The sequence below is a fragment of the Bufo bufo genome, chromosome 6 (assembly GCF_905171765.1).
Source record: "Bufo bufo chromosome 6, aBufBuf1.1, whole genome shotgun sequence".
NCBI lineage: Eukaryota > Metazoa > Chordata > Amphibia > Anura > Bufonidae > Bufo > Bufo bufo.
Window position 1 is genome coordinate 256,157,195 of NC_053394.1, and position 16,850 is coordinate 256,174,044.

General features: G+C 44.1%; 1 protein-coding gene across 1 annotated transcript in view; it reads left to right on the plus strand.

Moving 5' to 3' along the window:
• CDH23 (cadherin related 23) overlaps positions 1-16,850 on the plus strand; it is a 1,196,655-nt gene that overhangs the window by 1,108,342 nt on the left and 71,463 nt on the right. Inside the window, exons 50-51 of the mRNA XM_040438415.1 lie at positions 4,005-4,124; positions 13,050-13,227. Coding sequence (XP_040294349.1) covers positions 4,005-4,124; positions 13,050-13,227 — 298 coding nt within the window. The remainder of the gene's footprint in view (positions 1-4,004; positions 4,125-13,049; positions 13,228-16,850) is intronic.

The window sequence follows — 16,850 nt, forward strand, 5'->3', positions numbered from 1 at the left end:
CCCTCTAATGGGTAACACCCAGTTGTCAATTTATTCATACATTCCTAGGGATAATAATTGAGGAACTGCATTACATAGGGGCTGTAAGAGAAGATGCTTCAGAATTTTTTCTTGGGGAATATAGTTATTTACATAAATAGGCAGTCAGGTATGGAGACAGGTCTTATTTACACCCTTAAGCAACTGACCAGAGCATATAATACTAGTTTCCCCTGACAAGGCAATTTACAAGGTATTTAAATACTACAATTTTCATTTCTCTTTACTCTGTATTATTGTTATGTGTCAATGTTTCTATACTATCCCGGTATGATCTTGTTTCCAATGACCCTAAGATTCATTGCAAAAAGCAAGGTCACTGTCTTTTCAGTTACAGCATAACATAGAGAGCTCATTGAAGGCCATTATACATGGGAAGGACAAACATTGCATAAATCCTTGTGTTTCATTTTCACTGCACACATAGGAAGATATGCATGCCCTATAATTATTATTTTCCACATACAATGGAAAAATCAATCTATCTAGCATATATTTATCTGTATATCTATCTATATACTATATTAGAAAATCTATCTTATTAAGATTGCAAAGGATATACATGGCGTTTATGCTGCAATTACTTATAGTTCCCCCTTGATTGTCTTGTCCTTGGCTCTACAATGACAACATCCATACCCGGAAGAGGTTGCCATCTACAGGTTAAACTTGAAAAATTAGAATATTGTGCAACGGTCCATTTATTTCAGTAATGCAGCTTAAAAGGAGTTACATTAATGCAGCTTAAAATTAGAATTTTGTGAAAAGGTTCAATATTCTAGGCTCAAAGTGTCACACTCTAGTCAGCTAATTAATCCATATCCCCTGAGCAAAGGGTACCTTTAAAATTGTGACTTCATAAGCTATAAGCCATAATCATCCAAATTATACCAAATAAAGGCTTGAAATATCTCGCTTTGCATGTAATGAGTCTCTCATATATTAGTTTCACCCTTTAAGTTGCATTACTGAAATAAATGAACTTTGCACGATATAAAATTTTTTCGAGTTTCACCTGTATATAAAAGGAAGACATCCAATCTAATTTATATTCTACCCCCTTTCAAATGCATTGTTTCAGGATACTTTTGTATAGTTATGAAAAACAGATACCTTAATAGCATTCTGCATCCTATATGTTGTATTCACATTTACATTGCCCATAAGCTTGTTTTAGAAGTTATTGTCTTAAATGCTAATCTAAAACAAAGCCTGATTAAAGGTGGATTTACATGGGCTGATAGAAACATAGAAACATAGAATGTGTCGGCAGATAAGAACCATTTGGCCCATCTAGTCTGCCCAATATACTGAATACTATGGATAGCCCCCAGGCCCCAGGCTGATGAGCATTGTCGGGAAGTGTTCAATCTGCTGCTCGTTCAGTGGGGGTGACGCGCTGTATTTACATGCAGCGATCTCCACAGTATGAGAATGAGGGGTCACTACTGAGATTGCTCGTCCTCATACAGCCGCATTGTTTCTGGGAAGCAGATCGCTGTTTAGACATCACAATCTGCAGACCAGAAACGATAATTTAGGTGCCTGCATGAATGACAGTTTCACCCGATGACCGAGCGTTTCACACGTTCATCATGTGAACGGCTGCACCTTTAGGCCTCTTTCACACAGGCGTCACGTTTTGGCTCCGGATGCGTCACGGGGTGCATTGCGGCAAACCCGAGTAGGTACCCAATTGCAGTCAGTTTTGACTGCGATTGCGTTCCGTTGTTCAGTTTTTATCGCGCGGGTGCAATGTGTTTTGCACGCGCGTGATAAAAAACTGAATGTGGTACCCAGACCCGAACTTCTTCACTGAAGTTCAGGTTTGGCTTCAAGGTTGTGTAGATGTAGTTATTTTCCCTTATAACATGGTTATAAAGGAAAATAATAGCATTCTTAATACAGAATGCTTAGTATATTAGGGCTGGAGGGGTTAAAAAAAAAATTAAAAAAATTTAACTCACCTTAATCCACTTGTCCGCGCAGCCCGGCTTCTGTTCTGTCTTCTTTCTTCAGGACCTGGGTATAGGACCTGTGGTGACGTCACTGCGCTCATCACATGGTCCATCACATAATCCATCACCATGGTGGTGGATCATGTGACGGACCATGTGATGAGTGCAGTGACGTCACCACAGGTCATTTTCCTCCTGCACAGCAAAGAAGAAGAAAGAAGAGAAGCCAGGCTGCGCAATAATATGTGGTAAGGTGAGTTAAATGTTTTATTTTATTTTTTAACCCCTCCAGCCCTATTTTAGTAAGCATTCTGTATTAAGAATGCTATTATTTTCCCTTATAACCATGTAATAAGGGAAAATAATATAATGATCGGGTCCCCATCCCGATCATCTCCTAGCAACCATGCGTGAAAATCGCACCGCATCTTCACTTGCTTGCGGATGCTTGCGATTTTCACGCAGCTCATTCATTTCTATGGGGCCTGCGTCGCGTGAAAAACGCACAAAGTAGAGCATGCTGCGATTTTCACGCAACGCACAAGTGATGCGTGAAAATCACCGCTCATGTGAACAGCCCCATAGAAATGAATGGGTCTGGATTCAGTGCGGGTGCAATGTGTTCACCTCATGCATCGCACCCGCGAGGAAATCTCGCCCGTGTGAAAGAGGCCTTAGGCAGGCAGATTGTCGGGAACAAGCGTTCGCATGAACATTCGTTGACGACAATCTGCCCAATTATCAGGCAGTGTAAAGCCATCTTTATATTGTCTTGCAAAACTGGCTTATTGTCATGTATGTACATAGCCTACAATGTAATTTCCTTAACACCAATACACACGGGCATCAAATCCAGGCTCCCTATATTTAGACTGGCAGTGTCTCTAGGAAACCCAGTAAAATATGGGAATATGTTACCCACATTCAGTTAGTGGTAACTAATATGCTGCCAAGTCTTTTGGAGTCAATAGGGTTACCCCATGATTGATAACATGTATTTGGGGTATACTGTACACTATGATAGGAACAGGGATTGTTTGAAATACGCCATTGCTCACAGGTAATCTGTGCACTTCCCTGCTATATTACTGTCTATAGCTAAGTACACAGCAGTATCTGTTTCCTTACTAACAGTAATGTTGGCGCTCTGTACAAACATCTCTTATCTACTTGGCTTCCATCCTTGGAGACAGCGCTACAATACTGCAATATTATCTCTAGCTGAACACACCTGACGTCTTTGTACAAAAGACCATTGTGGTAGTCCTTTTCTCTAAGCTGATATTTTGATATTAATGGCCTATCCTCAAGAAAGGTCATCAATATCTGATCGGTGGAGATTTGACTCCTAGTACCCCGGACGATCAGCTGTTTGAAGAGGCCATAGTGGCCAGTGATGTCATGTTCATTGGTCAGAAGGCCCAGGCGCAGATCAGTCCCTTTAAAGTAAACGGGCCAGAGCTGGAATACCAAGCACAGATCTTGTACAATGTACGGCGATGTGCTTGGAAAGCTGCGAGTAAGCATCAATGCTTCTTCAAACAGCTGCCCGGCATGTGTACTGAAGTTGGACCTCAACTGATCAGATATTGATGACCTATCCTGAGGATAGGCCATCAATATCAAAGTGTCAGACTACCCTCTAATATGCTGTTTTATTCACCGGTCCCAAAGAATAATCTTCTAATGAGTTTAGTAGATTACCAGTTTATAGAAATCTGGTGGTATAGCTTTGGAGATAGTAGAGGTAACAGTCAAAGCTGGACCCGAACATCTTTGGTAGAACAAAGTTTTTCGAAATGTAGTAATACTAAATGAAGTATGATCCACTGGAAAGGTGTTAGACCAAGGTACGTATAAATGGGGCCCAGTAAAGTCAAGCTACATGTCTGCTCCAAAATCAACAACCTCATCCCTATAGTTAATAGACTATCCCGTTCTGTAATCCCATTCATTTCATATATATTGGTTTGTTTGATATTAATATGAAATACTTTTATCAAACAGGGGGACATATACATCCTATCTCCGCTGGACAGAGAGAAGAAGGATTATTATACTCTCACCGCTGTCGCCAGAGATAATCCTGGAGATATCACAAGCAACCGCCGTGAGAACTCTGTGCAGGTGATTTCACAACCAGCTTGTGGGTCATGCAGTACTACATATGTTTATTGCATATCTATAACTTACTGTCTAGAAATAGTTTTTAAAATGCAGAATCAGATTGGGATATAGCAAACAGTGTATACAGTCAAAAGAAAATGTTATGTACAGCTTGGGATGTTAAAAGAGGAACACGGTAAAAAAATGTGAGATCACAATTGGATCATTACTAGCAACCTGGAGCAAGGGACCATTCAAATAAAAATAAGATTTTTAGTTACAGAAATCTCTGAGCGGTGCAAGAGGGGTTTCAGTGCAATAGACAGCTCTTAGGCTGCGTTCACACGAGCGTGTCCGGATTAGTTCCGGATGCGTCCCGGTGTGTTGCGGCAAACCCGCGCGAGTAGGAATGCAATTGCAGTCAGTTTTGACTGCGATTGCGTTCCGATGTTCAGTTTTTATCGCGCGGGTGCAATGTGTTTTGCACGCGCGTGATAAAAAAACGACTGTGGTACCCAGACCCGAACTTCTTCACTGAAGTTCAGGTTTCGGTTCGGTGTTGTCTAGATGTTATTATTTTCCCTTATAACATGGTTATAAGGGAAAATAATAGCATTCTGAATACAGAATGCTTAGTAGGTGATCAATTGAGGGTTAAAAAATAAAAAAAATTAACTCACCTTGTCCTCTTGTTCGCGTAGTTCTCCCGGTCTTTAGTTCTTTAAAAAGATGAACTATGGGCTAAAGGACCTTTGGTGACGTCAGATCACATGCTCCAATCACATGGTACATCACCGCGGTGATGGACCCTGTGATTGGAGCATGTGATCTGACGTCACCAAAGGTCCTTTAGCCCATAGTTCATCTTTTTAAAGAACTAAAGACCGGGAGAACTACGCGAACAAGAGGACAAGGTGAGTTAATTTTTTTTATTTTTTAACCCTCAATTGATCACCTACTAAGCATTCTGTATTCAGAATGCTATTATTTTCCCTTATAACCATGTTATAAGGCAAAATAATACAGTGTATAGACAGTCACCTAGCAACCGTGCGTGAAAATCGCACCGCATCCGCACTTGCTTGCGGATGCATGCGATTTTCACGCAACCCCATTCACTTCTATCGGGCCTGCGTTGCGTGAAAAACGCAGAATATAGAGCATGCTGCGATTTTCACGCAACGCATAAGTGATGCGTGAAAATCATCGCTCATCTGAACAGCCCCATTGAAATGAATGGGTCCAGATTCAGTGCGGGTGCAATGCGTTCACCTACCGCATTGCACCCGCGCGGAAATCTCGCCCGTGTGAACGCAGCCTAAGGGTTTCCCTGTCAGAACTGGCACTGGTTTCACTATGTTGGGTCAAAAGAAGTTATGAAACAGTCTACACCAGGCATCCTCAAACTGCGGCCCTCCAGCTGTTGGAAAACTACAACTCCCACAATGCCCTGCTGTAGGCAGATACCTGTAGGCTGTTCGGGCATGCTGGGAGTTGTAGTTTTGCAACAGCTGGAGGGCTGCAGTTTGAGGATGCCTGGTCTACTCTATGGGTGGAATTTATCATAAGGGGAAAATTTGAAGTCCGTTTTCGCTTGAGTCTGCGTTGGCATACTTTATTCCACATTTATCAAATGTCACAGGTTGTTTGATAAATTTGTCTTGCCCTTAAACCTAATACTTTTGTCTAGAAAGACTGCTCCAGTTTCCCTACTCCACCCTCCTCCTGGAATGTGTGCAGGCCGGGCCCATGCTACGGACCGCAAATTGGGGTCCGCAATGCACGGGCACCGACTGTAGGGCCACCGCATGCGAATCGCAGACACATTCACTTGAATGAGGTCTGCGATCCGCATCCGATGGTCCGCAGCACAAAAAAGTAGTGCATGCACTACTTTTATGCAGTGTGGAGGCATGGACAGAAACCCCACGGGAGCACTCCATAGTGCTTCTATGGGGTCCCATGCTTCCGTTCCGCACTGACCTTCCGGATTGTGGACCCATTCAAGAGAATGGGTCTGCATCCATGATGTGGAGTGCACACGGCTGGTGCCCGTGTATTGCAGACCCACTGTTTGCATGAGCCCTCAGATTGTGACTTTTTTGGTGACATTTTAAAAAAGTCTCAATGACAAATCTGGAGTGAAACTCATTAACATAGCTAACCAAACCCACTTTTCCACCCATGTTTCAGAACTGGAGTGAGTGGCGTAAAAGTGCACAAAGTTGCAAAATTTTTGCAAAAGAGAGTGCGCAAACAAAAGTTACAAAAGCCCTATTTTGCTACTTTTTGAAGCCAGAATTCTGTAGTGAAGGTATGATAAATCGGGGCCCTATGTGTAAATCATTTCTCAAGAGCCGTTTGGGCTGTGCTACGGTGGTGAAGAGTCGTTGTGTCCTGCCTGCTAGCACTCCCATTCTGACTGGACTTCTTGAGAGAGCTAGTTCAACGTGAAAAGTCCAGCAGGATACCCATGAAAGCAGAATGGACATTCTAACAGCCAGGACACCAGGGTGGGCATTTATCATGAGGGTAATATTTGAAGTCAGTTTTGCTTGAGTTTGCTTTGGCATGCTTTGCACCAAATATACTAAATGTCGCACATTGTTTGATAAATTTGGCCATTGTTAAACCTAACACCTTTGACTAGAAATGTTACTCCAATTTGCACCAATTTCTCTACACAAAAAGTATGATTGCGAGATTGGGACTTTTTTGCGACTTTTTAAATACGTCTCAAAGATAAATCTAGCGTGAAGCTCATCAACATAGTTAATCACACCAATTTTCCCACCCATATTTAAAAACTGGAGTGAATAGTGTAAAAATGCAAAAAGTCACAACATTTTTGTGCAAGTAACCCACAAAATTCACAAAAGCCCCATTAGTTGAAGGCGTGCTAAATTTCCTCCCATTACTTTTCCCTACACAAGCACTGCTCAGATGACTTGCTGAATGTAGTGTTTAGAAAGATATTACCGAGCACTATTACTTCATAACATCAGTCTAAGCTCTGAAAATCTAGTGGTAGGTTTTCTATTGTCCCAAGATTAAAGGGACACTGACAGGCCCAAAAAGCATATTTAGGTATATATATGACAGTACAGGTCTTATAAAGTGTATTAGAATCATCTAAGTATTCCCCCTGTCCACCTTATAACTACAGTAAAATGAAGTTTTAGAACCTGCTTGAATCGTGTTCAATCTGCCCAAGGGGCGGTGTTTCATCTCAACCTGCGCCCAGCCAGCCTCACCACAACTCCCGTTTGAAGCGCTGCCCAGCTCATCAATATTCACTTCGCTGGGCGGCTACTAGTGTCCCCGGCCATCTTCAGCGCATGCGCCCGGCACCCTCACTGGCCGGGATCGCATCGCGCCTGCGCACAGTCTGATTCCCAGAGGCCGATGCAGCCTCTGCTTTATGCGCATGCGCCGGGCACAGCAGCGCTTCAGAGAAGCCGCCCAGCGAAGTGAATATTGATGAGCTGGGCGGCGCTTCAAACGGTATATTGTCACAGCCAGACAGCTGAGAAGCGCTCACAGGAGCTTCTCAGATCCTCCTCCTTGAATTTCTTTGTTTTGGTTTAGTTTCTCATCTTGTTAGTCTATCTCAGCTATCATGCAGTTGGACTGATTGCTACCCTTTAAGTTCCTCCCCATAATGCAGTAGTGTGCGGCTGATACAACTTCCTGGAGTGTGTGTGCATGCTGTTCCCAGTTCCCAGTCCTCAGTCGTCAGTCGTCTGCAAGATAAGTGCTGTTTATGTATTTATGATTTTGTCTTTTTTGGATCCTGGTGACCCTGACTCCCTCCGTGTCAGTGTAGGGAGCCGGTGGTCGTGTCCCTTCACTATTGTAGGGTCTTCAGGTAATAGATAGCCGAGGAACGTGGATATGCGGCCATCCACCTTTGGGGTGTTCGCATAGGCTGAGCAGTGAGGGAGAGCGGCAGGTCTATTGCAGGGGTCTCCCTTTGTTCCTTAGTTGTGGATCCAGAGAGACATTGTTTATATGGTATTGTCTTGTTTCCTGTACACCATCCGTGACATTATCAGCCGCCAAAACCGTCTCAAGCATGGATCCGGTTTCACTTTTGGCTGAACGCTTTCAGGGTCTTTCTTTGGAGGTAGCTGATCTCCGTAAGACTTTTTCTCAGTTTCAAGTGACCGATTCAGCTTGCGTTCATGGAGTTTGTGCTGAGCCTAAGATCTCGCTCCCGGATACGTTCTCCGGGGGTAGTGAGAATTTTGTGCGTTTTAGAGAGGCTTGCAAACTCCATTTTCGCCTTCTTCCCCATTCCTCTGGTGATGAAGAACGGAGGGTGGGGATCATTATATCGCTGCTCAGGGGTAACGCGCAGTCCTGGGCCTTTTCGCTGCCGGAGGGGGCACTGCCCCTTCGTTCAGTGGATGAATTCTTTTTAGCCCTGGGTCAGATATATGATGATCCAGATCGTATTGCTCTGGCTGAGTCTAGACTACGTCTGTTATGCCAGGGTAAACAATCCGCAGAGATATACTGTTCAGAATTTCGGAGATGGGCAGCAGATACGGGTTGGAATGATGCTGCACTCCGAAGTCAATTTTGCTATGGTCTTTCAGAGGGATTGAAAGATGCATTTGCCTTTCATGAAAGACCTACCTCCTTGGATTCTGCTATGTCTCAGGCTGTTCGTATTGACAGGCGTCTTAGAGAGAGAGGAGAGATCTCTCCTTCCTGTCATACTCAGTCCCGGGACAGTGCAGCGGTCTCATTCTGTGCACAGGGGTCTCAGTCGCTGTCAGCCCCTTCTGAGCAGGAGTCCATGCAGCTGGGGTTGATTGCCTCTGACAATAGAGGATTCAGCCCGCAGGGGAGGGTTTGTTTTTGTTGTGGAGGTATAAATCATCTGGCAAATGTTTGTCCCTCTAGGAGATTCAGGCAGTTTTCTGGGAGTAATAAAGAGACAAAAAGGAAAAAATCTTTTAAAAATGTTCCGTCTGTTACTATTGGCAGGGTTGAGGCGGAAATTGAAGGTTTTCCGTTTGCTTGTAGTTCCCGTTTTGTCCTGCCTGCTAGGGTGGCGCTAGAGAGCAAGAGCATTTTTTGTGAGATTTTTGTGGATAGTGGAGCAGCTGTCAATCTCATTGATAATCAATTTGCAATAACTCATGGTTTCCAGGTATGCACTTTGGGAAAAGATATTCCTGTTTTTGCTATTGATTCAGCTCCACTTTCTCAGAAATCATTAAAGGGCATAGTTCATAATATCCATTTAATTGTGAGTGATGCTCATGTTGAGGATGTGTCATGTTTCGTCCTTAGCGGTTTGCCTACTCCTCTAGTGTTGGGGCTACCCTGGCTCACTAAACATAACCCCACCATTGATTGGCAAGCGAGGCAAATAAATGGTTGGAGTGACTTTTGCAGAGAGAATTGCCTCATAACATCTGTTTCTGAGGTTTCTACTAAGACTGTACCACCTTTCCTCTCTGAATTTTCGGATGTCTTCTCTGAGAGTGGAGTTCAGGATTTGCCCCCTCACAGGGAGTACGATTGCCCTATTAATCTCATCCCAGGCGCCAAGCTGCCTAAATCTCGTTTATACAATCTCTCCCAACCTGAGAGGGTCGCTATGCAGGCTTATATCTCTGAGAGTCTGAGAAAAGGACACATACGACCCTCGAAGTCACCTGTTGCAGCTGGTTTTTTCTTTGTTAAGAAAAAAGATGGTTCTTTAAGACCTTGTCTGGATTTCAGGGAGCTGAACAGTATCACTATTCGTGATCCTTATCCGCTTCCTCTGATCCCGGACCTGTTTAACCAGGTTGTTGGGGCTAAAGTCTTTTCCAAATTAGACCTAAGAGGGGCATACAACCTGGTTAGGGTCAGAGAAGGAGACGAATGGAAGACGGCTTTCAATACCCCTGAGGGCCATTTTGAGAATTTGGTTATGCCTTTTGGTTTGATGAATGCCCCAGCCGTTTTTCAGCATTTCGTCAACAGCATTTTTTATCATTTAATGGGAAAATTTGTATTAGTGTATTTGGATGACATTTTGATTTTTTTCTCCTGATTTCAAGACTCATAAGGAACACTTACGTCAGGTCTTGCTCATCCTGCGGGAGAATAAATTATACGCGAAACTGGAAAAATGTGTGTTTGCGGTTCCAGAAATCCAATTTCTGGGGTTTCTTGTCTCCGCTTCTGGTTTTCGCATGGACCCCGAGAAGGTCCGCGCTGTGCTTGAGTGGGAGCTTCCTGAGAATCAGAAGGCGCTGATGTGTTTTTTGGGCTTTGCCAATTATTACAGGAAATTTATTTTGAATTATTCCTCTGTTGTTAAACCACTCACTGATATGACCAGAAAGGGGGTAGATTTTTCTTCCTGGTCGGTAGAGGCGCGTAAGGCCTTTTCTAATATCAAGGAGAGTTTTGCTTCCGCTCCCATCCTAGTACAACCTGATATTTCGTTACCCTTCATAGTTGAGGTTGATGCTTCTGAGGTAGGGGTGGGTGCGGTCTTGTCTCAGGGTTCCTCTCCTGCCAAATGGCAACCGTGTGCCTTTTTCTCAAAGAAACTCTCCTCCGCAGAGAGAAATTATGATGTGGGAGATAGGGAATTGTTGGCCATCAAGTTGGCTTTTGAGGAATGGCGCCATTGGCTAGAGGGAGCCAGACACCCTATTACCGTGCTTACTGACCATAAAAATCTGGCCTACTTGGAGTCAGCCAAGCGTCTGAACCCGAGACAGGCCAGATGGTCTTTGTTCTTTTCAAGGTTTAATTTTGTTGTTACGTTCCGCCCTGGGGTTAAGAATGTGAAGGCAGATGCCCTGTCACGTTGTTTTCCGGGAGGTGGGAATTTTGAAGACCCGGGTCCCATTTTGGCTGAAGGTGTGGTGGTCTCTGCTCTTTTTCCTGAATTGGAGGCAGAGGTGCAGGCAGCCCAGTCAGAAGCTCCTGATCTTTGTCCTCCTGGGAGGTTGTTTGTGCCTCTCGCTTTGAGACACAAGATTTTTAAAGAACACCACGACACGGTCCTTGCTGGGCACCCGGGGGCAAGAGCCACACTGGATCTCATCGCTCGGAGATTCTGGTGGCCTGCGCTTCGTAAGTCGGTTGAGGGTTTTGTGGCAGCTTGCGAGACTTGCGCTCGTGCCAAGGTCCCTCATTCACGGCCATCAGGTCCTCTCCTTCCTTTGCCCATTCCTTCCCGTCCTTGGACACATCTGTCCATGGACTTCATAACGGACTTGCCTCGTTCCTCGGGGAAGTCTGTGATTCTGGTGGTCGTGGACCGTTTTAGCAAAATGGTGCATTTTATCCCTTTTCCTGGTTTGCCCAATGCTAAGACGCTGGCGCAGGCATTTATTGACCACATTGTCAAATTGCATGGGATTCCTTCAGACATAGTCTCTGATAGGGGCACGCAGTTTGTTTCCAGATTCTGGAAGGCTTTCTGTTCTCGCTTGGGGGTTCGGTTGTCATTCTCTTCTGCTTTCCATCCACAGTCGAATGGCCAGACGGAGCGCGTCAATCAGAATCTGGAGACATATCTGCGCTGTTTTGTGGCGGAGAATCAGGAGGATTGGTGTTCTTTTTTGTCCCTTGCTGAGTTTGCTTTAAATAACCGTCGTCAGGAGTCCTCTGATAAGTCACCATTTTTTGGTGCATATGGGTTCCAGCCGCAGTTTGGGACTTTCTCGGGAGAGGGCTCTTCTGGTTTGCCTGATGAGGACAGATTCTCCTCGTCTTTGTCATCTATTTGGCAAAAGATTCAGGATAATCTAAAGAGCATGAGTGAGAGATATAAGCGTGTGGCGGATAAGAGACGTGTGCCTGGTCCGGACCTGAATGTTGGTGATCTGGTGTGGTTGTCTACCAAGAATATCAAATTGAAGGTTCCCTCCTGGAAGTTGGGTCCTAGGTTTATTGGGCCTTACAAGATCCTGTCTGTCATCAATCCTGTTGCCTACAATCTTGATCTTCCTCAGACTTGGAAGATCCATAATGTTTTTCATAAGTCCTTATTGAAACCTTATGTTCAACCTATTGTACCCTCGCCTTTGCCTCCTCCTCCGATTATGGTTGATGAAAATCTTGAATTTCAGGTCTCTAGGATTGTGGATTCTCGTCTTGTCCGCGGTTCCCTCCAGTACCTCGTTCATTGGGAGGGTTATGGTCCTGAGGAGAGGATGTGGGTCCCAGTGACGGACATTAAGGCCTCTCGTCTCATCAGGGCTTTCCATAGGTCCCATCCTGAGAAGGTGGGCTCTGAGTGTCCGGAGTCCACTCCTAGAGGGAGGGGTACTGTCACAGCCAGACAGCTGAGAAGCGCTCACAGGAGCTTCTCAGATCCTCCTCCTTGAATTTCTTTGTTTTGGTTTAGTTTCTCATCTCGTTAGTCTATCTCAGCTGTCATGCAGTTGGACTGATTGCTACCCTTTAAGTTCCTCCCCATAATGCAGTAGTGTGCGGCTGATACAACTTCCTGGAGTGTGTGTGCATGCTGTTCCCAGTTCCCAGTACTCAGTCGTCAGTCGTCTGCAAGATAAGTGCTGTTTATGTATTTATGATTTTGTCTTTTCTGGATCCAGGTGACCCTGACTCCCTCCGTGTCAGTGTAGGGAGCCGGTGGTCATGTCCCTTCACTATTGTAGGGTCTTCAGGTAATAGATAGCCGAGGAACGTGGATATGCGGCCATCCACCTTTGGGGTGTTCGCATAGGCTGAGCAGTGAGGGAGAGCGGCAGGTCTATTGCAGGGGTCTCCCTTTGTTCCTTAGTTGTGGATCCAGAGAGACATTGTTTATATGGTATTGTCTTGTTTCCTGTACACCATCCGTGACATATATATACCTAAATATGCTTTTTGGGCCTGTCAGTGTCCCTGTACTTTTTATCCTGCATAAGAAGACTGCATGACTAACCACACTCTGTATGTTCTTCTCGTTCTTTCTATAAGGTCCTTATTACTGTACTGGATGTTAATGATTGTAGACCTCAGTTTAGCAAAAGTCAGTTCAGCACCAGCGTGTATGAGAATGAACCAGAAGGCACATCGGTCATCACTATGTCGGCCACAGACCTGGACGAGGGAGACAATGGAGTGGTGACTTACAATTTGCAGGGCCCTGGTGCTGGTGAGTATGCTAATGCTATGACTATACAGAGTACAATATGTGAGATCTCCTACTTTAAGAGGAAGACACATTTTATGATGTTGTAATTCACATGATTAACATAGTATTACCCAGTTCCTTGCACGTACATAAAAACCCACACCTTCTGCTTTTCAATCTTGTCTTATAAGGAAAAATACGGAAAACAGTTTACCAAAGACTCCGAGTATTTTTAACTTTAACCCCTTTTGATGCCAATTTCATCTCAAGCAACTCTGTTCTTGGGTTACGCTTTGGCCCAATGTTCATTGATTGCATTTATTAGGAAATTGATAACTAGGGACTATTACCGTTTCTTGGCTATTGAATTGTCATACTGACCATTCTCAGATATAAGTGCACAGAGAGTCAAGTGATTGGTAACACCTATATAGAGATATAGAGCAATATATACTGCAAAGAAAAATTGGGGATCAGTCAGCACATCCAGTTCGCAGGTGCGCGTTGCCATGGCTGAAAGCACAAAAGCAAAAAATATACAATGCAACAGCACTCTGCAAACCAAATAAAGTACAATAATGCCAAAGTAATAGAAAGTATTCTGGTTCTAATGCTACGCTTATAAATTTGAGATGCTTGGCAAATACATTTTGTACAAAATTATTTGGGCCCGTCTGCCAAACGTCAAGGCGATCTCAGTAAGACGGGAACCTAACTCTAAATACCACATTAACTGGTACCATACTGGCCTCCATTACATTCAGTGAATGCAGGTTCCACATGCATGCCGAGCCCACATTGTATTATGCCTCTTATGGTGCCACAATGGCCTCCATTATATTCAGGGGATGCAGGCTCCACATGCATGCCGAACCCACACTATATAGAGCAATATATATTACAAGATCCTGTACAACATTTCTAGTAAATGTTGTGTCATAATGTAAATGATTTTCATTGCATTTTTGAGGAATTCTTGCCTTATTTCCTTTATAACTTATTCAACAAGGAAGCAGCGACAAAGACTTTTCCAACCTGCTGTCCTTATTTTGTAGATAGCCTCTGCTCATACTGACATGGGTGCTGCATAGCAGGTCTTTAAGTCTGATAATATCTTTTTTATAACTGTACTGAAAGTCTAAAGCTATAGTTTGTAAAGAGCATGACCCAGATGGTCAAATTATGTAATTTAGGGTATTCACATGGGGGGTATTCGTTCCAGGAACTTCTATTAATGGTCCCATTCATCCGAGAAAGGTCTTTCTCATAGTTAAATAAGAGAAGGTTACGCAGCTTTTCTCTTTCCAATGCTATTTCTGCTGAGCGCGCGATGGTAGGTCGCTGCTTGTTTACCTGCTCTAACTTAGTCAAATGGGTTATGAGGTCTGTTATGTTCCGTTCCCTAGCCTTCTTTTCCTGATGTCCTATCTTAATCATTATTCCCCTAATGTATGCTTTGTGAACTTGCCATACAACGTGGGTCTGCCACTGAACCTGCATTCAAAGTAAAATACTCAGTAATCGCTTCCTTCAGTTCTTGGGAATACTTTTTGTGACTCATTATGAATGTGTTATTTCTCCAAATTGGATTTCTATGTGCTTGAGATTGTTCTGTGATAACTAAGGTTTATTGGGGCATGATCTGACCATTTGATGAGACCTATTGTAGTGGATTTTGTGAGAAACAAGGTAGCCCGGTCAACCAAGAATAAGTCTAGGCGTAATTAGGATGCGTGTGAAGGAGAGAAATAGGTGTAATCTCTTTCAGTGCTATGTTGGGCCCTCCAAACATCATATAAGCCCTCCGTTTGTATCAGAGCAGAAAGACTCCTATCTGTTATGCGACTTGTGTTGGTAGAATCAATAGACGGATCCACTGTGGTATTAAAATCCCCATATACAATCAGTTTACACTGTTTTACGCCGTTCACTTTTTTCATAACTCTTCTCAGAAATTCCATTTGGTGCACATGGGAGGCATATATATTCACCAGGGTATATACTATATTTTTCACAGTACCAGAATAACATATCTACCTTTACTGTCTATATGTTGGGAAATCTTGGAAAAATTCAGCGAGTGTCTTAGGGCAATGTTTTCTTTGTATTGTGTGCATGAATTATGGTTGGGAAAAGGCGGTGCTTAACTCTATGAGCATCTGTTTGCAGCAGGCGCGACTCCTGTACACAGAAAATATCTGCTTTCACAGTCAACGCCTCTCTCCAAGCATAAGTTCTCTTTTGAGGACTGTTCAGCCCTTTTACATTAAGTGACATCAAAATAATCACCAAAACCCGAGATTGCAAGTACGCCAAACACTGGATGGTTGAAATAAAACACTAACCAATAACTCTGTAACTGTTCAAACATACAACTGACAATAATAGGCCCATACGGTGTATAACCGCTCACGGCCGTTGGGGGGAAAGTTCCATGTAGTTACCAGAAAGGTTCCGACTGCCCGGCTTTTCCCGGCAACTGAATAACTATGTATGGATCCTCTCTTGTGCGGTTTGCTGTTAGAGACTGTAACCCAGTCCTTATGCAGAGGAGGAGGAGGCGCCTTCCCTTTTTCTTTGTATGCTTCCATCTTGATCTTCCATCCCTGAAGAAACTGTTCCCCTTCTTCAAAAGTTTTTACCACGTGCAGTGATTTTCCCGCATGAATAAGGAGTTTTAGCGGATAGCCCACTTATATGCAATATTGTGAGCACGCAATGTTGACGTTATGGGCATAAGAGTCCTCCTTTGGCGGAGTGTAGCAGTCGATAAGTCCGTAAATAACTTGACGGGTTGAAAAGGAGGTGGCTAGCTCTTGTGCTTGCGTGCAGCCGCCATCAGGGCTTTCTTGATGTGGTAAAAATGTATTCTCGCCAAAGTATCTTGGAACATCTTTATCTAAAAATTGTGGTTTGGGCACTCTGTGTGCTCTATCAATTATTGACTCTTGGTGTGTAATGTCCGGTATCAGCGCCGAAAACAGCTTGTGCAGATACGGTTGAAGTTCAGCGTTAGTCACATTTTCTGGTATCCCTCGGAATTTTATGTTATTGCGGCGGGAGCGGTCCTCCATATCTGCAGTTTTGGACTTTAGCATCTCCACCTCATCCGCCATATCATAATGTGCGTCTATGACATTATTCTTGGCGTCTATGACATTATTCTAGACGTGGCGTAATCTCCCATTTTGTTCTCTATGTGGTGCACACTTTCCTCCAAGTTTTGAATAGAGGTTGAGAGGGGGAGCAGTAGCTGAGTCATATCAGTGTGCAGGGAGCTCTGTAAGGCCACAAGCATCTGCTGAATGGTGGCTTCTGAGGCTGTCTTATCTGAGGTAGGAAAGTTAAATATGGATTCTGATGGCTGTGCTGCACTTAAGCAGCTATTGATATGTACACCCACCTGGGTCATGTCTTGCGAGTCCAGCCGCAATTTTTGAGTCTGCAGGCCTTCCGGTGGTGTGGTAGAGCTTCCTCCCGCCTTTCCGCCACCTTGCTCTCTCCCTTCCTCCCTTTGCAGCGCTTTGATGTCATCTGGCGTCGGAGGGAGAGAAGGTTCCAATACGTTCGGGGAGAGCTGAGCACTCCGATCTGCTGCTGGGGACTTGGAGCGGGGTGAGTGTGCTCCGGAGAAATATTGCTGA